The sequence below is a fragment of the Alligator sinensis genome, unplaced genomic scaffold (genome assembly GCF_000455745.1).
Source record: "Alligator sinensis unplaced genomic scaffold, ASM45574v1 scaffold289_1, whole genome shotgun sequence".
In the NCBI taxonomy this organism is placed as follows: Eukaryota; Metazoa; Chordata; order Crocodylia; family Alligatoridae; genus Alligator; species Alligator sinensis.
This window is the reverse complement of record NW_005841881.1, coordinates 3,169,509-3,191,809: the sequence shown is the minus strand read 5'-3', so window position 1 is coordinate 3,191,809 and position 22,301 is coordinate 3,169,509. Positions and strand designations below refer to the sequence as shown.

The 22,301-nt window shown below is 44.5% G+C and overlaps 1 protein-coding gene across 4 annotated transcripts in view; it reads right to left on the bottom strand.

Annotated features, from left to right (window-relative positions):
* STON2 (stonin 2) overlaps positions 1 to 22,301 on the bottom strand; it is a 118,100-nt gene that overhangs the window by 69,610 nt on the left and 26,189 nt on the right. For 3 of the 4 annotated variants that reach the window (XM_025196585.1, XM_025196586.1, XM_025196587.1), the window contains one exon: positions 10,976 to 11,173. In XM_025196585.1, the coding sequence (XP_025052370.1) occupies positions 10,976 to 11,173 (198 nt within the window). Of the gene's footprint in view, positions 1 to 10,975; positions 11,174 to 22,301 lie in introns of those variants that run through there. The other variant, XM_025196589.1, reaches the window with a different exon arrangement.

Sequence of the window (22,301 nt, the reverse complement as noted above, 5' to 3'; positions counted from 1 at the left end):
ATGGGCTGTGTGTTCGTTTCCTCTTCCTGCTACCCCCCCGAGGTCTCTGGGATTTGCAGTCCAGAATCACAGCAGCAGGACTCTGCAGGGTTATCACTTTCTCTTCCTGCTTCCAGGTGCCTCTGCAATTTGTAGTCCACAGCTGCAGCCAGCAGAAAGTTCGAGCAGGGTGTTTAACTCCCGCCCCTAGCCCCAGACTCCAGCTGGGGTTTGCCTGGGCAGGGGACAGTTTCCCCCCTCCGCCAGACTGGGCTGCATCCCCAGCCAGGCTTGTCCCCCTCACTCCCTTGTCAGCCTGCCCTCACTGCTCTAGCTAGGGAGCAGAGTGGCAGGGCCAACCCTGCTCTCTGAAGCAGACAGCACAGCCCAGCCCAGGGCTGCAAAACATGCTAGGATGCTGGGGGACTGTGGTTTGCCAGGAAGAGGTCGGGAAAGAAGTTTCATAAACCAGTTTGACCCAAATCATAGTTTCATAGTTCCTAGGGTCAGAAGGGACCTGAACAGATCATCAAGTCCGACCCCCTTCCATGGCAGGAAAATGTAGTGGGGTCAAACAACCCCGGCAAGCTGTTCGTCTAACGTCCTGTTAAAGACACGCAGGGTACAAGCCAGCACCACTTCTCTTGGAAGTTGGTTCCAGATCCTAGCCGCCCTGACAGCGAAATAGCACCTCCTGATGTCTCGTCCGAATCTCCCCTCTGCCAGCTTGTGACCATTATTTCTAGTCACTCCTGGTAGTGCTCGGGGAACCAGGAACTCCCCCAATGCCTGCTGGTCCCCTCTGACTAGTCTATAAACGGCCATTAGATCCCCTCCCCCAGCCTTCTCTTGTGGAGGCTGAACAGGTTCAGGTTCCTTAGCCTCTCCTCATAGGACCTGCCCTGCTGGCCCCTGGACCCACTCCAAGTTGTCCACATCCCTCCTGAAGTGCGGTGCCCAGAACTGGACGCAGTACTCCAACTGATGAGAAGGGATTTCCCCAGCGTGTAGGTATGCTGCTGGTTCTTCCTCCCCAGGTGCAGCACCTTGCATTTGTCAGTGTTGAAACGCATCCTGTTCTCACCCGCCCACCCCTGTAACCTGTCTAGGTCCGATTGCAGCCTATTCCTCCCTTCTAGCGTGCCCACATCCCCCCACATCTTAGTGTCATCAGCAAATTTGAACAGGGTGCTTTTTACCCCCTCGTCCAAGTCACTGATGAAGATGTTGAACAGTGCGGGTCCGAGGACCGAGCCCTGGGGGACCCCACTGCCCACATCCCTCCAGGTCAAAAAATGACCCGTCCACCACCATTCTCTGGGTGCAGCCCTCCAGCCAGTTAGCGACCCATCTGACTGTGTAGGTGTCGACGCCACAGTCCCCTACTTTTTTAATGAGAATGGGGTGGGAGACAGTGTCGAAGGCCTTCCTAAAGTCCAGAAAGACTACGTCCACTGCTACCCCTGCGTCTAAGGATTTTGTGACCTGGTCATAGGAGGCCACCAGGTTGGTCTGACAGGACCTGCCTCTAATGAACCCTTGTTGGTTGCCCCTAAGCATAGCCTCTCCTGCTGGCCCCTCGCGGACATGCGCCAGGATAATTCCCTCAAAACGCTTAAGCAGGATCGAGGTAAGACTAACTGGCCTATAGTTTCCTGGGTCCTCCTTCCTCCCTTTTTTGAAAATGGGAACCACATTGGCTCTTTTCCAGTCATCTGGCACCACACCAGAGCACCACGAGTGTTCGTAAAGCCGTGCCAGGGGTCCCGCAATGACCTCTGCCAATTCCCTCAGCACTCTGGAGTGGAGGTCATCCGGACTAGCTGATTTAAATACGTCCAGTCCCTCCAGAAGTTTCCTGACTAGATCCTCACTGACCCTAGGCCTGGGTGCGCCTCCCCTGGGGCCTGAGGGGGTTCCGATGGGCGGGCGGATCTGGTTCCTACTCAGGAAAATGGAGGCAAAGAAATTGTTAAATAGGTTAGCTTTGTTGCCTGGTGTGATGACCAGATTTCCTAACGTGTCTTGCAGAGGCCCCATGTTACCCGGTACCTTCTTTTTGCCCCCTATGTATTTAAAAAAAACTTCTTGTCCTTGATCCGGGTAGCTAGTCCCAGTTCCATCTCTGCCTTGGCCTTCCTGACTGCCCCCTGCAGCCCCAAGCAACTGAGGTATAGTCCTCCCTGGTGTTGGCCCCTCCCTTCCATTGGGTGTATGCCTCCCTTTTAGCTAGGAGATGTTCCCGTATGCTTTTGGTGAGCCATGGGGGCTTTTGCACCCTCTTGCCCCCTTTGATCTGTGTTGGGATTATCTCCCTTTGGGCTTGGAGGATCATCTCCTTAAGGAACAACCACTCTTCTTGGACACCTGACTCCCCTCCCCTCCGGGACCTCAGTACCTCCCTGACTATTCTCCTTACCTCACTGAAGTCCGTCCTCCTGAAGTCCAGGGCTGCTGCCTTGCTGCAGGCTTTTGCCACCTTGCGCTAGATGGTGAATTCCAGCAGACTATGATCGCTGTCGCCCAGGTGGTCGAGCACCCGCAGCCCCATCACGAGGTTGTCGCCTGTGGCCAGCACCAGGTCCAACAAGGCGTCTCCCCTGGTGGGGCTGTGTACCTCTCCTGGGTTAGATGGAGGTCCTGTATTTCGGCTAGGAACCTACGTGAGTGGTCAGACCTGGCTGACTGCTCTTCCCAGCAGATGTCTGGAAAATTCAGGTCACCCATGATGACCACGTTTTTTGATCAATTAAGTCTGATACTACATTCAACCAGGTTTATCTTAAACCAGTTTCAGTCATTTTGAAACTGGTTTATATGCACTGAGCTTCTGTTCTGTTACAGGTTTAAACCAGTTTCTGATCACTTAAGCCAGTTCATGTGTAACTTCCATCCCTAGCCCAGCTGTCAATCCAGCCACCACTAAATTACATTACTAAAATAAAAAGTAAACCATGTGGAATGGGCAGACAAGATGCAGATTTACGTGAAGCAGTATCCAAGCAATACAGTGCGGTCTCCCCAGGGTCAGCAGAGCTGCAGGAGGAAAATTGAAGTGGAAGTATCCATTGCTAGCACCTGTGTCCTCTCTGCCTATCCTGCCCTCATCCAATGCCATTACCCAAGGTTCAGACTTTAAAGCATGGAAAGTGTTAAACTTTCCCCCTTATCATCTGGGGCCAATTAAGGGACTAAGGAGGCAAGAGCCCAGAAAAAAAAAAATATCAAGCCACAAAAATCAGGAGACTTCCTAACCTCTAAGTGGCCACAAAGGAATGCTACAGCATTGCGGAAGAAATGAAAGATTTTGCTTAAATGATCCCCCTTTTTTCCCTTCTTTTATATCAAAGCTGCTTTCAGTTTTCTCCCTGCAGCTCAGTAAGAAGCCAAGTCTAAAACTGATCCTCTAAAGCCTCTCAGAGCTGCAGTGCATTCCCATACTACTTACTCCTTCATCTCTTCAGTCTTTCCCAGGCATTAACCAGGAAAAGGTAGAAATGAAAAGATTCTCACATGCTGGGGCAAAGATTCTCCCTGTTGTGTCACTGCCAGCCTTGGGGGTAAACTGTACTCATCACCTAATCATCAGTGCAGCAGGCATATACCACTGGGATGATATATTTCTAATTGCCAGAAAACATGAAGTGAGTTACACTTCATGCATCACTGATTTCCCTGCCACTTAAGACCCGTATTGAAAACATAAGCTCTTCTCCCTTGTAATTTGTGAAATCTGGGAAATCAGCTATTTGTAACAACAGTGGAATTATACTCTCTGCTGGAGACGCCTCTGAAAGGAACTTGTCGCGTCTCAGTGGAGAGTGACCCTACCCGAAGCAGCACCATTCTGCCACGTGAAGAGTTTATTTCTGCATTATCCCTGCTTCCTGTCAATCACAAAGTTATGCTGCCAAGAGCTAAACCTCAAAGACCAGACCACCCCGTTGACAGCTGCTGCTCATGTTTTCCAACTCCACACCCTACTACTTAACCAAAGGGCCTGGGAAATGCTTGGGTGTTTATTAGTCCCAGTGACTTCACTGGGGTTTGGAGGCAATTCAGCACCTTGCAGGATGTGACCCCAACAATTCCAAATCTTCTTCTTTCAACATAGCAATTATGCACAGTCATCAGGGGTAGAAAACCAAGACTTTTCATATACAATTATGCCTAGACTGAAATGTTCCATCTAGCTGCAAAATTCCTAGCTTAACCCCTCTTACTTATCACAAAAGCATATGGCTTTCTGCCATGCATTACAGAGCAACTGGAGCCAAGGTAAACATGCCAGACCAGGAATCTTAATCATTAGATGCACAAATAGAGGGCATTGCTCAGCCTACCTCACCTCACTGGCATAATATGAATTACAGAGCATAACCCCATTGCTATTGTTGTGGGCTATTGACTGCACAAATGAGAGACTACATGGCTGGGGAAGGAACATAAAACCCTGTAAGATATGTATTAACCACTTAGGATTTCACCACTGTCACTATGCTGTAATTCACGGTAATGATGAGGATAGAACTCAGGTCCCCACCACTTGAGTTAGAAGAGACTCTTCTCTAGCTGCCAGCAGTACAGGGCCAATGACACTCCAGATGGCACAGACCAACAGGCAGGCATAAACATGACTTCACTACAAAATGGCTAGAAATATTTGGGGTGTCTCTCTTTTGTTTCAGAAAACACACCTTAGCGTAAAACATTCCCATTCAGTACTGAAAATCTGACCCAGCAAGCTTGCATTAACCTCTTGAAACCAAAAGGGAGAAGTGACATAAGCACTTGAGATGGCAAGGGGGCACAGCATCATCAGCTCCAAAATTCAACAATTGTGCATCCAACCCTCAATAAGTCACAGTTTTGGCTCTAAATGCAAGGTGTTCTTAAAACAAAGATTGTTTTGTGTTTATTGTCCATTGTTCAATTTTTGAACTTCCCTTGTCCAGAACCAAGAGAGAGAGAGAAGCAACTCTCCTATGTATATAAACTGAGCGTGGCCTCTGGTGCAGAATGCCTGATGGTAAGCACACCCAGTTTTTTCCCCAAACTTTAGAATTGCAATTAATTTAGTGCCTCCCTGAAGTCAACTTCTCTCCATCCCCAAGCCACTCCTAAACTCTAGTGTTGCCAATAGCTGGCAATGCTAAAGTGAGTTCAGTAAAAACCTTTGTTTTAAAGTTAAGTTGTTTAATGTTATTATTACTACAGGAAAGGGCATTATGAAAAATGCGTTTCCTGATATGTTTTCAAAAGTTTTGAATGGTTGGAAAAAACTGGAAAGGTGCAAGTCACCTTTAGCCAAATTCATAGTGAGTTTCTGCATCAAACTGAATGCAACTTGAAAAAAAATTGGAAGTTAGCTCCAGATATCCAGTTAGCTCCTTCTTCCAGCAGAAATTATGGGCTTGATAAAGAAATTACTGGGTGAGGTTCTTTGGACTCTAATATGCAGGAGGTCAGACTAGATGATAATGAGATCATAATCTGCTCTTTTGGCCTTAAAACCCATTAATCACATGAATACAGACCAAGTGTATTCAGTAATTCTCTTTACTAAATAATTTGAAATCAATTGGGACTTTTATTTCACCTTAGTTTCTCATGTTAAATATCACCACACACACACACTTTAGAACTTAACATTACCTTTCCCAGTACCTCATTTCCCAGAGACTTCCTGATCCTTAATGTTTTCAGTGGGGGAGGGAAGATGACTGCAACTCTGAATCTCTTCCCCTTTGTCACTATTGTTGTATGTGATCTTCATCTTGGTTCAGAGTGGAAGATTAAAGCAGATTAGGGAGGCCAGAAGCCTATATTTTATTCCCTGCATCTCACATAGATGCTCTGGGTGAATTTGAACCCTTCTGGTGCCTAGAAGAATGGGGATAACAGCACTTTCCTATCTCATAGGGTGGTTGTATATTTGATTCATTTAAGTTGCCATATATGTGTTAAGTGTGATTTTAGAGATAGCTTCCAGAGGCATGGCTTTGATTTGGATCAGAACTTTCCCATCCCTTCTGGGATATCTTGACCCAGTTTTCTAGTCTGGGCATATCTCCAGCATCACTATCAAAATGCTTCAGTCTGTTTTGTTCTAAATAGTTCCTCTGAAGGCTGGAAGGACTTTGGAAAAATATCTTCAAGCATGGCATGTGCTTCCATGGCTACGAATATCTGAACTACAGCTAGCTGTTACAAGTAATGAATCTGAGGGACAGAAGATAATTGTCCCATCTCCCCTCCTATGTTGAGCTTGGCCGGTCAGAGTTCTGCATTAGCCCAATGAAATTTTCCCCAAATGTCCGCTGCCTTGCTCACCACGTTGTACTCCAAGGTCCTCCTCCTTGCGCAGAGGCTGCATACCTCCTACATGTGATGTTTCAGTAGCTACACAGTGTGGCTGAAATGCAGCCACCTCTGGGGCAGAGAGTTGGGACCAAACAGCACATACCACATTTCCCTTCCATCCCTATGATTAATCTTGGCTAGCTGCAGTGTGTGTAACAATGCCTGTAACCAAGCAAGTTTTGTTTGTTTTTGGCACTCAGTGCAAACATATCGCACTGCTGTACAAATAGTTCAGGAAGTGATATTAAAAAAAAAAAATACATGGAACGTCACTCCTACAGTGACTCTGTAAGGGTAAATTCATATTAAGTTGTGTGAGTGGGAGTACTGTAGCACAGGTATGGGATGGAGGAAAATGATGCATTCCAAAATGCAGAGTTGACCCCAGAATCCTCACTCAAGATGCTCTTAAATAATTCAACACAGCTGATGTGTTTTGAATTTCCAACCCTAAAATGTTCAGAGAACCATGAGACAGGCCCTGAAATCACACAATTAACTTAAAAATCATTAGATTCTAAAAAATAATAAATGTAAGCAATTTATCTGCCTTCTGGTTTTCAGATCATTACACAACATGTTCACAAACTTCTCAGCAAACATGTACAAACTTACTTTGAAAAAATGAAGCTATGATTCCCAGATAATCACAAGACTCCAGGAGCTGGAGCATTAAGAAACATCAAACAATGAGAGAAGGAGCTGCAGGAATCAGCAGCAACTAACTACCCTTAAATCTAAAACAGCTCTTACTATGAGATGGGATGGATGTTTCTCTGGTTACAACGATCTTATCTCCTTTTCCATTTTGCAGAGGTGAGAGCTGCAGTGTAAGACCTAAAGGTCTAGGCTGAAAGATTTCTAAGCTTATTATCACAAGTCACACAAGAAGCTTGTAGGTGTTGATACAGCATTTACAATGGTGTAGTCGTGGTGCAGACACACAACATACAGTCATCTATCAGTGTAACTCAGCCCATTCTAGAGGAAAGTTACTCCTTGGAAAGTCAGGTGTAAAACTGATGCAAGTTACACCAGCTTTAGTCAAAACTCATCTTGGGGTAGCCCTCTGCACAACGTAAACAGGCTAGTACTAGCTACCTAGCCCCCTAGTGGCAAGATGCTGCAATGGCACCTATGACAAGAAGCTCTCACTAGCAAGCTGTTTGCCTGTACAGTCTGGGCAGCAGTGTAACCTTCATCACTGTACAAACCAAAGCAAGTTAAACCAGTGCAGAGATGTTATTTCTCTTTATTGTGTGGCAACCCTTCCAAACATAGTGGCTTAAGCAGAAGATTGTCCTCTTCCTTTCTCTCACTCAATTCATGTGCAAATATAGAACATTTTGTTGATTAAACCAAGTATCAGGCTCATAAGCAATAAATACCTCCACTGTATTGGAAACAAAGTTACCTTTTGCTGCTTACTGTAAGAATTATAGCACTAATGGAAAGAGCTTCTGACATTTCTCTTTTGCTCGTTAATCCAGTCAAGTAGAGTATAGTGACAACATGTGGGGCAACGAGCCATTTTACCAATAATAGTTCATAAATGGTACTGTTTGACAGCCTCATCAGCATCTACACGTTTTATTGTGCATAACTACACCAATGTAGGATAGTACTTGTGTTGGGCAGTACTATCCTACAGTGGAGTTAATTAGTTTACTGCAGCCTAATAGCACTGCACATGTAGATGGTGATGCTTTACTGTGAAGCCAATTAGCTCCAGAGTAAAGCGTCTTGTGTAGACATGGCCACTGTGTGTCCCGTTACATCTGGCCAGCCTAGGATTCTTTTGCCTAAACTTAACACCCAGCTGTTGCAGGCTGAAAACAAGCCCTTGTCCTAACAAAGACCAAAACAACGTGCATGCTTCTGAGCAAAAGGAATAAGATTTGCTGCAGTCCTAAGGACTAAGCCTGGCTTCTTACTCAGAGCCCTTGAGCACTCTCTTATTTCAAAGCTAGCCTGCTTCATCTCTCAGCTCAACTCCTAGAAGACTTATCTTGTGCTATGAAATGCTGTCCTCTCCAGAAAAAGCTTTGAATGGGGTATACTCAAGTCATGTGACAGCGTTACTCTGCAAACTCTGAAGAGGAAGGAATAATAGATTCATAGATGTTAAGGTCAGAAGGGACCTCAGTAGATCATTGAGTCCAAACCCCTGCCCTGGGCAGGAAAGAGCACTGGGGTCAGATGACCCCAGCCAGGTGCCCCAGGTAGATGCTTGTCCAGTCTCTTCTTGAAGACCCCCAAGGTAGCGGAGAGCACCACCTCCCTTGGAAGCCCATTCCAGATTCTGGCAACCTTTACCGTGAAGTTCTTTCTAATGTCCAACCTAAATCTGCTCTCCATCAATTTGTGGCCATTGTTTCTAGTTACTCCAGGGGGTGCCCTAGTAAATAGAGCATCTCCTATTCCCTGCTGCCCTCCCCTGATGAATTTATAGGGAGCCACAAGATCATCTCTCAGCCTTCTCTTGCGAAGGCTAAAGAGATCTAGGTCCCTCAGTCTCTCCTCATAGGACCTTGCTTATAGGCCTCTGACTATACAAGTGGTCCTCCTCTGGACCCTCTCGAGGTTCTCCACATCCTTCTTAAAATACGGAGCCCAAAACTGGATGCAGTACTTCAACTGCCGCCTCACCGGTGCCGCATAGAGGGGAAGCATCACTTCCCCGGACCTATTCGTCATGCATCTGCTAACGCATGATAAAGTGTGATTAGCCTTGTTGATCACTTCGTCACACTGATGACTCATGTACATCTTGAGTCAACCATGACTCCAAGATCCCTTTCTGCTGCTGAGGTCATCCCCTAGTCTGTAAGTGTATCGGTGGGTCTTTTTGCCCAGGTGCAGCACTTTGCATTTGTCTTTGTTGAACTGCATCCTTTTTGATTCTGCCCATTTTCCCAACCTGTCCAGATCCACCTGGATCCATTCCCTACCCTCTGGTGGGAACCCTTTGCCCTATAATTTGATATCATCTGCAAACTTGGACAGGGTGCTCTCTACACCCTCATCCAAGTCACTGATGAAGACATTGAACAGCACCAGTCCAAGGACCAAGCCTTGCAGGACTCCACTGCCCACCTCTTTCCAGGTCGATATTGACCCGTCCACCACCAGTGTCTGGGTGCGACCCCGAAGCCAATTTGCCTCCCACCTGACTGTGTAATCATGTACATCACAGCCTGTCAGTTTATTTACAAGAACAGAATGAGATACCGTATCAAAGACCTTCTTAAAGTCTAGGTAGATGACATCTACCTTGACTCCCGTGTATAAGCATTTTGTGACCTGACCGTAAAAAGAAACAAGGTTAGTCAGGCAGGATCTACCTTCAATGAACCTGTGCTGATTTCCTTTCAGCATTATTTCCCCTGCTAGGCTCCCACAAATGTGATCCTTAATGATTTTTTCCAGAGTTTTCCCAAGGATACAGATGAGATTAACTGGCCTGTAGTTTCCCAGTTCCTCCCTCCTCCCCTTCTTGAAAATAGGGACCACATTGGCCCTTTTCCAGTCCTCTGGGACCTGACTGGAGCACCATGAGTGCTCGAACACCCAGGCCAGCAGCTCTGCTATAACACTGGCCAATTCCTTCAGCACCCTTGGATGAAGTTCATCTGGGCCTGATTATTTGAACACATCCAGCCCCTCCAAGTGCCCCTTCACTAAGCCTGGGCTAACAGTTGGTGGGCTGGTGTCCCTCCTGTGTCTATTGGCAGTCCAAATGGGAGATTTGTCTTGGTCTGCATCTAGAAATACAGATGCAGAAAACTCAATGAAGAGCTCAGCTTTGGCCCCCACCTCTGTCACCAATTGCCCTAGTTTGTCCTGTAGGGGTCCTATGCTATCCTGTGCCTTCCTTTTGGTCCCTATATACCTGAAGAAGGACTTTTTGTTGTCCTTATTTTGTCACCAGCCTAAGTCCTAATCCTGCTTTGACCTTCCTAACTGATTCCCTGCAAGTGCAAGCCAGGGAGGTATACTCCTCCTTGGTAGCTACTCCATCTCCACAGCCTGTATCCCTCTTTCTTTGCCCTTAGGTTTTCCTGGACTTCCCTGTTCAGCCACGAGGGCTTCTTGGCCCCTTTGCCCCCTTCTATGCGCAATGGGATTGTCTCCTTCTGCACTCCCTTGAGGACTGACAACGTTCCTTTGAGGTACAAATCACCTCTAGCTTGGCATTGCTCAACTCTCCACAGGTCTCAGGGGTCTGCACCTCAGATCACATCAAACATAAGCATAACCACTATTCAGAAAGGAGGAGAGACACAAGAAATAAGCTTAAACTAAAAACTTGGAAGTTTGTGGGAAATCTCTTGAATTCCATCCTACCTAACCCCCCTTGTGCATCTACACTGGAGTTTGGTTACCTGGGTGTGTGTAGCTCTGTCAAGTGGATGCTATCATGTGGGCTCAGCATATCCAGAAACCTGGCCTCAGGTACACTCTGCAGCATAGACATACCCTCTATAGTGGACCAAACCAAAATTCTAGGTCCAAACAGCAGTGGAATTTGATTAATCTGGACCCAAACTCGGTTCTTCAAAGATTCAATGCTGGTGGATTTGACTGGAACCCAAAAGAAAGAGAAACAAGTTTGAAGTGCTTTCTATCTTACCAGCTGAGTCTGCTGCAGAAGTCCTACCGCTGGTCACCTCCTCTGTATTTACCGACTGCAGATCTGTGTAGGACGGTGCAATGCTTGGGCTGCTGGTATCCTCCGAGTTGGCTGTCCAGCTGCTCTCAGAAGCAAGAGGTCGTCTCTCAGAAGAATCTGAGGAGGGAGTTGTCCAGCTGGGTGCTTTCGATGGAGGAGCTAGGTGTGCGAAACAAAAAGAAAGATTAGTGCACTGAGAGAGACTCTTACAGTGACAGACTGGTGAGAAAGGGGATGAAATGAACGGCCTTTAAGGCTCTTTGGGCTACAGATGGCATGATAGACCACTGATCTATAAGAAGAGGGGGAAGGGCACGGTAATAGCAGGTTAACACCATTCATCCCCTTTGTCTCTAGAGATCAGGGGATTATGTCCTGGTTTGTTGCATAAACAAATGTGCCAGGCAGCCTAAACCTATTTCTTCTCATCATAAGATCCTCCTGGGACTGTGTATAATTCAACATGGCTGTCTGCTTCTGCTCAAGAGGCAAGCAGGCATTGACACAATATAAAGCTCTGTTCACTGAGGCTGACATGGAATGGCTGGACTATGGGCAGATGCTCATGACTGGAACAGCAGGAGGTATACTGTCCTTTATATAGCTTTGGTGGGGAGCTTGGAGTAGGCTTGGCTTTAGCTTGAGTTACTAGTCCATGATTTTCATTTCACTCCCTGGTTTTTAAATTGGAGACTTGCCCAGCTTTAAAAATAGTAAAACTCCCTGAACATGTGAGAGTAACATAGGCAGCTGACTCCAGGACTAAGCATTATACTTTGGGATGAGGAACAGTTCAGCATTTTGCCACTTTAGAACTGAGATCCAACATGTTCATTATTGCAGACCACTAGCATGACCATAACAGGAGTAAACAGGTCTGTCCTGAGATGGTTTTAAATCATTAAAATGCTTTGGCCACATGCAAGCTTTCTTTCCTCAACATGTCTCACATAATGCAACTTAAATAGATACCAAATCTGCTTTCATTCTGTCCCTTGAACTGTTGACACATGGGTTGAAAAGTTCTTCTGTTTTACTTTGGCTCATTGTTTGCTGTCATGCTGCCTAGTAATTCCTCACAGGAGCCACTTACCACAATAGTGATCTCTATGGCTACAACAAGAGTAACACTTGTATACCATCCTGAACAGGCATTTGATAAACATGTAGACATAATTAACTTAGGAGGAGCAGTAATTCTTCCTGCCCCATCAGCAGAAGGCCATAACTACTTAAAAAATGTATTAAATCAGAGTATTACTACTGACCCCCCTCATAAACACAGGCCTAATCTCCACAAAAGTAAGAGTCATCCCACTGTTATATAAAAAAAATAATTGCATGTCACTGTTATATAAAAAAATTAATTGCATGTACTGGATAGAATCGGAACTGTTCAACTGTGTGTCCTAAACCTTATCCTGCTAAAAGGTGAAGGAGGTTTTACTGTAGCTTGAAGAACTCAGGCCTGTGATTTTTGGAGCAGTAAAACTCAAGTTTTATTCCTGTTGCTATTGTCAAGTTCCAAATTCCTGTCAGACAGAATAGTGAATGTCCTACACCACTCTGGTATTATATTATTTAATCAAGCAATCCCAGGCCATGCTGCCCACTTGAATGCAGCAATCCAATTGTGTGAGTGCACCAGGGAAATGACAGTCTGAAAAAAGAAACAAAACTGGCTTGATGACACAAACCAGAAATGGGCCTGTATATCTGATATGGTTAGATGCAGCCTGCACAGTAGAGAAATTGCAGTCTAAACTGATTGCACCAGGTTTTGAGGCCAAAGTTTTACTGTGTTAATTTGCCAGATTTCAATGCCAAACATTAGCCCCAGCACAAACTTAATCTGGAATTAATTACATCTTCCTGAACTAATCTCCAGCAAAAATACATTGTGCATGTTTTGTCCACAATACTGTTAGAATTTAATTTAGAATTAAACTAAATATGGTCTGTAGGGAATGGAGAAGCTCCAAATAAATATAATCTTAAAATTGCATCTGCATATGAGAATGTTGGGAATAACTAGACACAGTGCAAAGAGATTCATTACTGAGAAACATAACTCCTAACATTAATGCTTATTTCAGCATCACATGGGTATCTACATAGCACTGACTAAATTTCTAAAATCCTGTTCCATAATACACTGGGTTTGGTATAACATCTGTTCTGGGTTTTCCAGGACACGATTCTCTTCCTCTGCTGTTCCGAAGAACTGCTTGCGGTTAGGAAGGGGGTGCCCTCAGAACACTGCATGCGTCTTCACGGAAAGAGATTAACACAGATGATGCATCACTACTTGCAACAGTACTGAGTACATTGTGCCAAATCTGCATATTTTTCATCAGCTCAGCGAGATTTTTTTTTATAGCATCATTTTCTGATTCCCTAATTAGGATCACCTGTTTCTTCCAATTTAATTTTATTCTTGATCCAGCTACTGCTTTTCAAGTCATTACTGTAACGTTCCAATTATACATTGAACACAAATTTTCAGGTGGGGACTGGAACAGTAGGAAGTTCAATTTTAAGAAAAACAGTGTCTTCCCTGAAGGTGGTAATATTCTACACACACATTAGTCTTATAGCTCAGTTGTTGGGGGCCTGATTATAGGCCAATACTGAATATTACGTTAAGTGCAATTTTTTATGGTTCTTTTTAGGGGAATATAGGTCAACTTATAATCATATCAATTCAGTACACTCATGACTGAAGGAAAAAGAAATGCCAACAGACGCACGGTGACTATAAACCCTGATTTCTAACTTAATTGAGAAATCTATGGCATCCCGATTTCTACACTAGGAAATTTGGGGCATTATCTGTGAAGTCTGGGGCCCTAGCCCATAATGCAGGTTCAACTCACATTATATTGGCTTGTACATTGGATGAGAATGGCAAATAAATGATAAGGGGGATTTATCCATACACCTGTAATCTCCAGAATATTATTGATTGTTAGTGTGCAGAAAATATATTTCCTACTAAAGAGAATACACCTTGAGGCAAAGAGGAATAGACTGTCCAGGCTACACCTCTACTTTGCCTCACCAGCAGGGATCCTAGTTTTCTGTGGGGAAAAAAAAAAGCGGAAAATCTCCATTTAAAAAACACAAGAATCTGTTTTTCTGTGACCTACTAAGAGCATGGCCATGTCCCGCAGTGAATGGCGCCACTTCTGCTCTTAATTTTGCTGCAGTTTTTGCCTCTTGGCCAATGAGCAACACGTACAGATCCTCCTCCCGTGCTGAGTGGCTTAAAGGCAAAAATAAGAGAAAGCAAAATTGGTGCTGCTCACTGTGGGATGCTGCTGGGCTTTTGGTAGGTCCTGAAAAAAACACGGGTTCCTTGTTTTTCCATGGCTCCTTTCTGATCAGACTGCCTCCATATTTCTTGTGGGCATCTGCATTGTTGTCTTTTCATGGCTGGATTCCAGTCTACTTTTGTATATATACGTATGACAGCGTATTGGATAGAGCTCTGTCACTGTGGACTTGAAAAATCAGGAAATCTAATCTCCCCATTGCACATGACTGATTTGACAACTGTGTTTAAGTGATGTAGCAATAAACTACTGTGGTACTTAGTCTGCTTGGCTAATAGCTAGAGATGAAACTTTTCACATCAGAAGCTGGTCAGAAAAGAAAGGTGACAAGTGTATGTCTGTCAATGCTCTCTCTTCTTTGCTCTTTTGTTTAATTTGGCAGGAAGTACCTGGGAAGCCAGACTTAAAACTTCATTTTAAATGATTTTGACAGGAACAGAATGTTTTACTCAGTCGTACCTGACAGGATTTTAGGACTTGAGCTTCATAAGGGCAGGAGAGAAACTCTGCTAAAGATGATGTGTACTTTGACCTTAGAAGATGCACATACTTTTACTCAAATACAATAGGATAAACTAAGAGTAGACCTGCCCCCCCCCGAGCAAGATACTGGACTTAGAAATATGAAAAAAAATCCCGTAAGCAGAAAGAAACAGTATTTCACAATTCAAATACTGTCACATTTGCCAAATCAGGATTCTACATCCAACATGAAAGTGGCTGAGGCCACACACCCCTTACGCCACACTATCAGGGGTCACATGCCCTGTGGGCTGCACCAGAGGAGGTCATGGGCCCCAAGTGTGCATGCTTCATGCGCACCACCACCTGCTGCACTGTGCACCCCTCACACTGCTGTTGCATATGCCCATGCATGCACCTCCCACTTTACTGGAATGACTCCATGTGGATGCTCCTTTCCACTGCTATGCTGCATGCCACAGCCTCATCCTGAGCTCTCTATGCTATATTGCACCACTCTCTGCAGCAGGCATAGAACATGAAAACTGGGTGCAACCTCCCCTCCACTCCAGAGGTGATGAAGGGAGTGGTGGCTCGGTGGCCTAGAGGCCAAAATTTAACCCCTCATGGGCTGTGTGCAGGCCATGGGCTGCCTGTTGGACAGCCATATTCTATAGGATTAGGATTTGTCTACAAAGGAAGATGGAGCAGAATGCCTCACCGCATGAACAAAGCGATTCTATTCCTTAACACTCTATTTGGAAAGCACATTATTATTTTATTATTCTGGATAAAGAGATGTTTAGTTTGGAAGAAAGTGCCCACATGGACTCCTATGCTACAACAGTCCTGGTGGAAAAGCTCATTTCTTAATAGCTGGTGTGGTCCATTTCCCCAGATCTGAAAGAGAAATGCTTCAGTCTTATTTCTCAGCCATAAAACTCAGAATCCACCAAGCAAGCTTCTAGCTAATGATACAAAGTGAACTATATTGCTTAAACATTAAGTCCTCCAACATCTTGCAGTTTCACATCAATGCAAATAAAGTAATTTGTAACTGTTCACTTCAAAAGAAACTTCAGCTTCTCTACGGAAAATCTTGCTGCTTTCCAGCTTCTTGCAACTGCTCATTAAAAAAATCCAAAATGAAGGAAGCTTTCCTTGGAACTAGATCCTTAATGACATCAGATCATTCAGTTGAGGGAGTGCCTAGCAATTGCTCCCACTGCAAGACTAATACCAAAAGCATCCTTACAATGCATATCTTATGTCAGGGCTGTTCAGCTTTTAAGAGGCCAAGGGCTGACTGCCCTGCAGGCTGTACCAGTAGAAGGTATGCAGTCCCCTCCACCTGGGTCACACACTGCACAGATGCCCTTTACCACTGTCCCATGCACCAAGGCCTCCACTTCACCTCACCACTGCCATGGGGCAGCAAAAACTGGAGGAGGGAGGGAAAACCCAGAGAACCTGGCTGCTAGTGCAGCCCAGGGGGTGATGGGGTGTGGTGGCTGGGTACAAGCCTGGGGTCACAACTTAACCCATCATGAGCTACCTATGGCCCACAGGCGGACAGCCACACCCTATGTCAGGCATTGAATACTGATAATCAATTCATTATTTCTGCAATCAGAGACTTAAATCTCTCCAGCCCTCCATTTGCACATACCTTCTTGCTTTCCCAAGGCATTTTTCCTAGTAAACTGTATTGTAGTTTTACAGATGCACAGCCTAAAGGATCTATTCTCTACAGAGGGTTATTGAGGCTGGCTCTACCACCCCCATAATGAATTCTAGTAACTCAGACTTGGCAACAGCTTCCTTTTCCTCTAGTAGCAGCTGGTACTTTTTCTTTTCCTTGATTTTAATATATCTTTGAATCTTATTTTGTTTTAAGCTCTATTTTCTTCTTAGCTCACATCCTACTATGGCTCACAGGTAGCACAGCATGAAAAAATTACAGTGAAATTTGCTTTCCTGTGGACCAGACAGCCAGGAGTATGGTATAAGTCCAAGTGTCTTGAGCCATTTAGAACTAAACAAAACTCCAAGGAGAAGCATGGGCCAGATGATGTCATTAGTCTTTTCTAGTTCTAATTTCTATGTTTTGTTGAATGCTTTGTTGAATTCAAGAGCAGAGCTCTCACCAAGGGGACATCTGAGAGGGAATTTGCTAACTGGGGGCCTCCTACGTGACAAATAAAAATATTAAGTAACATGCCATTTATGATTATTTACATGTCACAACACAATTCTGTCATAGAAGTATTTGGGTGGTTCAGTTGTCATGACTTTTTATGGTCTCACTCCCAACTTTAGGGGTTTTGGTCAGTCACAGAGTAATTATGAGGAAAATCAAATTCCTTCTCTTTCCAGCAAAAGGAAGAACATGGGAAGAGGAAATCAACAGAACGTGCTATTTGTTAAAACAGGACTGTGTCTTTGCAAAGGAAGTTCGAATAAAATAGGCTAACTTCTCAGGAAATAATCTACATGACCTGGCGGCAGATGGTCATCCACCAACAGATTTGGAAAACAGCATTTTGACTGCTAGATATCATGAGCTTTTGCCTGGTGTGTGGCATGACACAATCAATGCAGCAGGAAGATGGTTTCTTGACAGTGCCCCAAATCAATACAACCTTTATTATAAGGCTCACAATGCATGTTGTTCCTTTTCCTGCTTATATTTCAATTGTTAGGCTTGTCTTCAAGCTTCTTAATGACTCTATCTTAACTAGATCATGGGCCTTGTTTCCTCTTACTCATTTCCAGGTATCCTGGTTTCCTCTGTTTAAAAATCACAAATACTCTTATAAGAAAACAAGTTCACTGATTAAAAAAACCTAAAATCCACAATTAAAATGGAATGTCATTATAGGTATCAATTGAACACAATGTTTTATCGATATTACAATTTTAAAGCAATTGGGAAGCTTACCAGTGCCTAAATCACTATAGTAACATAAATCTAAGTACCTATAACTTTTGGTATTTGATTTTGGGTTTTATTTATCTGCCTGACCATCCTCCTCCCGCTCCCTGCAGCCCCTTGCAGGCTGGAACTCTGCCATCCTGCAGAGAGCTCTTTGCAGAAGTGGGAAATCCAAATGTTTCTCTGTTAAAATGAAAAATAGGTGTTCTTCTCAGTTAAAAGGGAAAAATCCACATTTTCCTCCATTTTTCCTTGGGAAATGGAAAACCCAGATCCCTGCTGATTTCCCACAAGTCTCTCTTGCTCAACAATAATGTGCATTTCAATGACCATTTTTTTCCTCTTGCTCCACTCCCTGTGCATATCCTCACCCTTGAGCGTGTGCATATGATGCCCACCCCTTCCCCAGTGTGCCAAGTCCCTATCATTACTTCTTTTGAATCTGACAAGCCTACTGGTTCCTAGGATGAGTCTAATGTGTTTTTTTGTTAGTCTTAGAATAGAAGCATCTGTAGAGAGGGACTCTACTGCTGGGTGGACAGTATGGGGCCAAACAAGCAAAAATACTGTAGCACTGAAAAAGCCAGAACAATATTGCTTTTCCTTTTTCTCATGGCCTATCCTGCCCTTTCTCATAAGGAGCCTTTAAAATGCAATTTTGTAAGCAGTTTTCAAAACATGTTTTCAGCCAGCTTGTTATGCTGGGTAATCATCCAGTGAGCTCTGCAACCACTCCATTCTGGAGACAGAGATGAACTATTTCATAACAGTTTAAGAGCGCTTAGAGAAGCATGATCAGGGTGCTGAGCCTGCAGGACACTGCTCCCTATGGTGGCTACACAGGAAATAAGAGTTCAAGCAGCTCTTTCCTCCCCACACCACTCTCGCTACTGACAGCCTGTGTTTAAGCCAGGGAATTTTCTTATGCTCTCCCAGGCTGTAGCCAATCACTGTCTTTCCTAATCTGGAAAGTTAGCAGCAAGAAATTAATAAAACCAACACCACAACATCTCTTGCAAGCACCCCCTCCCTTTCCAAGCCAAAGGCTTGTTTATACCTCTGCAGCAGCAGGCCCCAGCAAGGGTAGGCCAGAGCATACCCTGCCCATGCTCTGCATACACACACTGAAGTTTACCAGTGTGGCTGCTCCAGCTTGTCTCCCAAATCTGCTCTGAGATCCTCTGAAGATTGAGGGCTCAAGGGTGGGTGATGGGGATGAGCCTAGAGCAGCCTTGCTGGCTATCTTTCAGGTCTGGAGTGTGCCTGTGGATTCAGCTTTGGGTGGGGGAGGAGGAGTGCTTAGCAGTCTTCTCCAGGTATAGGCGAGCCTTGAAAATCTCTGCAATGCTAAAATTCTGCTGCACACTGGGCCCCTTAATTGCTACACCAAGTAAGTCACTGGAGGATGGTTGTCATGGAAAGCCTGTTGCATACAGCTACTTTTTGCGGGGAAAGACCTACAAATACAGACACACAAAATGTAACCCACACATGAATTAGTCCTTATCTCAGCTTCTGACTGTAGAGATTCTTTCAGATGAGAAAGCTCTGCATGAAGAAACATCCTCCACTGTCCTCCATCTCATTCCAAGAGTGCAGCATAAAAAACTGGAAACTGCAGTGTTCCAGGTGTCTATCAGGTGGAGCACAGAAAGGGAGAGAGGTCCTGGCCCAGAAATAAGTGTTTTAAAGATCAGAACGGACTCTTTGAGGCAGACAAGGAAGAGGAGCACTAATATGATGTACTCTCTTCAGTTTCTGCCCTAGAAGGCAGACTACTGACTGATGGACCAACTGCAGTTTCTGAATGGCTTTCAGAGTCAGAGCATGTAAGGGTGCATTGCAACAATTGAGACTAGAGATTGAAAAGACACTGATGACTTATACGTCCTTATATTGGAGGAGAGGGTGCAGTCTCATGCCCAGCCAAAGGTCAAAGGAAGCTTTGTCCAGTGGCTTTTGCTAGGCATTCAGGAGCCAGGATTAACAGAAGAGGACTGAAGTTGTACCCTGAAGAGATTGTTGGATGCTTAGTGCCCTGAGGACACGGGGAGCCATAGATTCTGTCAACTGCTCAAAACATTTGTAAGGTTTTTGGTTGCCAATCTATATTCTCTGACACTTTTTGAAGTCTTGAAGTAAGTGAAGGAGGTAGGAAAGGCCTAAAAGACTGGGGCTCCCACAACATTTCAAAGCCCTTTTCTCTCTTTCCATGCTTTTCAGTGGCAACCAAAAGTACTCTTCCTCTCCAGCTCTCAGGGTGCTTAAGCAGCAGCACCTTTTCCTTTCTGTACTAGCCACTGCTTCTTGGAAACAGCTCCTGTTAATGTGTGATGGCCCTTAAAGATAGCTAGGGTCACCTACAGCCAGTTTCCAGCTGCAATGCCTTCTGAAGAAAAAAAAAAAAAGGAATAGGGCTATAACATCATCTTTTTCCACTGGAAGGGAGAGACCAGGATATGTCCACATGCTTCTCTGGGCCAAAAGAACCTGGGTAGAGTGTCCAGGGAGAGGTAGAAGACTGGAAAAAGGCAGAAGAAAGGTCAGTGACACTGTGGTAGGAAGTAAGTCCAAGGGGATGCTGGACAAAGCCCAAAGATGGACAGAGCTGAAAGTCAATGGAGCCGAGCACTGATTTATAGCAGCCGAGCGTCGAGTTCAAAGTCTCTAGTGCAGGCTTAAAAAGAAATCAATAAGAACTTACAATATAAAGAACATACTTTTATCGTCTCGAAGTCTTGGTTGACTTCTGCTCCTTTTGTGACTTCTAAGACACTATGTGCAGCACTAGGAAGGCAGCAGTAAATACAGAAGGAAATTACTAGGCTAGTTATTGGTAGAGCCCCGAGCCATATCATTTGCTTTCTTTTTCTACCCTGTTAGCCTCCAAACACCACCAAACTTTCCTTCACACCCAGGACCTTGAGATGGTTATTGATCCAGGACCTCAACACTACTACAGGTGGGAAAGTCCTCATTAGAACCAGTTATGCAGGCCCATAACAACTATACCAGCAGCTCCCTCTTCTCTAGCAGAACCAAAGTTGATACAGTCAGGCCTTTCACGTTACATTTTTTCAGTGCTTCACAAATGACTGCTTGGTGCAGGAGAAGGGCAAATCAAAGCAGAAACAGGAAGTGCAGTGAATCAAGAACTCAAGGAGGCACAAAGAAACATTAGAGAATCGAGGGCACAAGCCAACTCTACCCCTTCTGGGATGCAAGATCTGTCCCCATTACTCAGGTCTGTCTAAGCACTCCTGTAGGGAAGACTGATCATATTCAGCTCTGTCTATGCACATGGCGATTGTAGTAGCAAGGTTCTAACACAGACAATTCCTTTTATTCACCTCTGGGCTGGCATCTTGCAACAGGTGCATCATCAAAATCATCTCCTTAAGCCCACAGGATGCAGTGAGATCAGGCTGGGATATGGAGAGGAATGATGGATGCTAAGAAGCTAGAGTTGGGTCCCAGAGTGCTATCAAGACTGAGCCACTAGGGGAAAGGGTCACTAGATGATGGACAGGCCAAATTTCCTGCTTGTGATTCAGGGTCATATGATGTGAAGAACAAGCTGCTTGATGCTAATAGGGTTTTGTAGTTGTAACTTGCTCTAATTCTCTAGACAGCCCAGTCCTCTATTCTTACAACCATGACTCAGAGCATGCCAGAGAACTCTGCAGACTTTATTCTATTCTCCTAACTTCCACACCAACATACTCCAGTTCTGAATCCATCCCACTACCTTCTAAAATTGAATCCTTCTCCCTCCCCATCCCCAAGCTGGATTGGCAGAGTAGTTTGAGGCAAGTGGCAGGAGAAATTGTCATGTGTTGACTTGGATCTTGGAGAAGTGCTGGAAAGTAAAGGATCTAGATTTGTTAGAACCAGTACTAAGGCATGTGACCTTAAACAGCCATCTCTTCATTAGCATTCCGGGCAGCTGGTAGTTTCATATTAGAGGTATAGTAATAAATAAAAGCTGCAGAACACTGCTCTTTTAACCTAAAACTGCCCAGCAAAGGGAGAGTTGGCAAAAACATGTGGGGATTAGGATGAGGCATCAGAAAATGCTAGAAAAAACAGCAGCTTCATCATGAAGTCTCTCACTTTCAGGTCATCCTGGAACAAATGGGGGCCAGAATTATTATGCAACTGTTTAGTTACCTACTAGACATGAAGTGAAGTGAAATTGTAAACCCCCAACCCATTTCCCAGTGGACATGAATCCTCCCTCTTCCCTAAAGATACCTAAAACATATTATTCCTACCTAAATTATTTCCTAAAACAAATTATTCCTCCCAACACCTTCCCAGTAAACTAAATTGACCATGGAAACTAGTTTACCCATTCAAAAATGAAGGAAAAACACCAGGTCTCCATTGCTGTTAAACCTACAGGTTCATTAAACCCAGAACCATGTGTCCTAAGTGGCCAATTCTTATTAAAAATACATCAAACAGAAAGTAGCTTTTACAAAGGAAAGGGAGATAGATAAGTTGTAAACCCCATTTGAAACTTTCTGTATAAACTGTTCAAATGAAGCTGTGA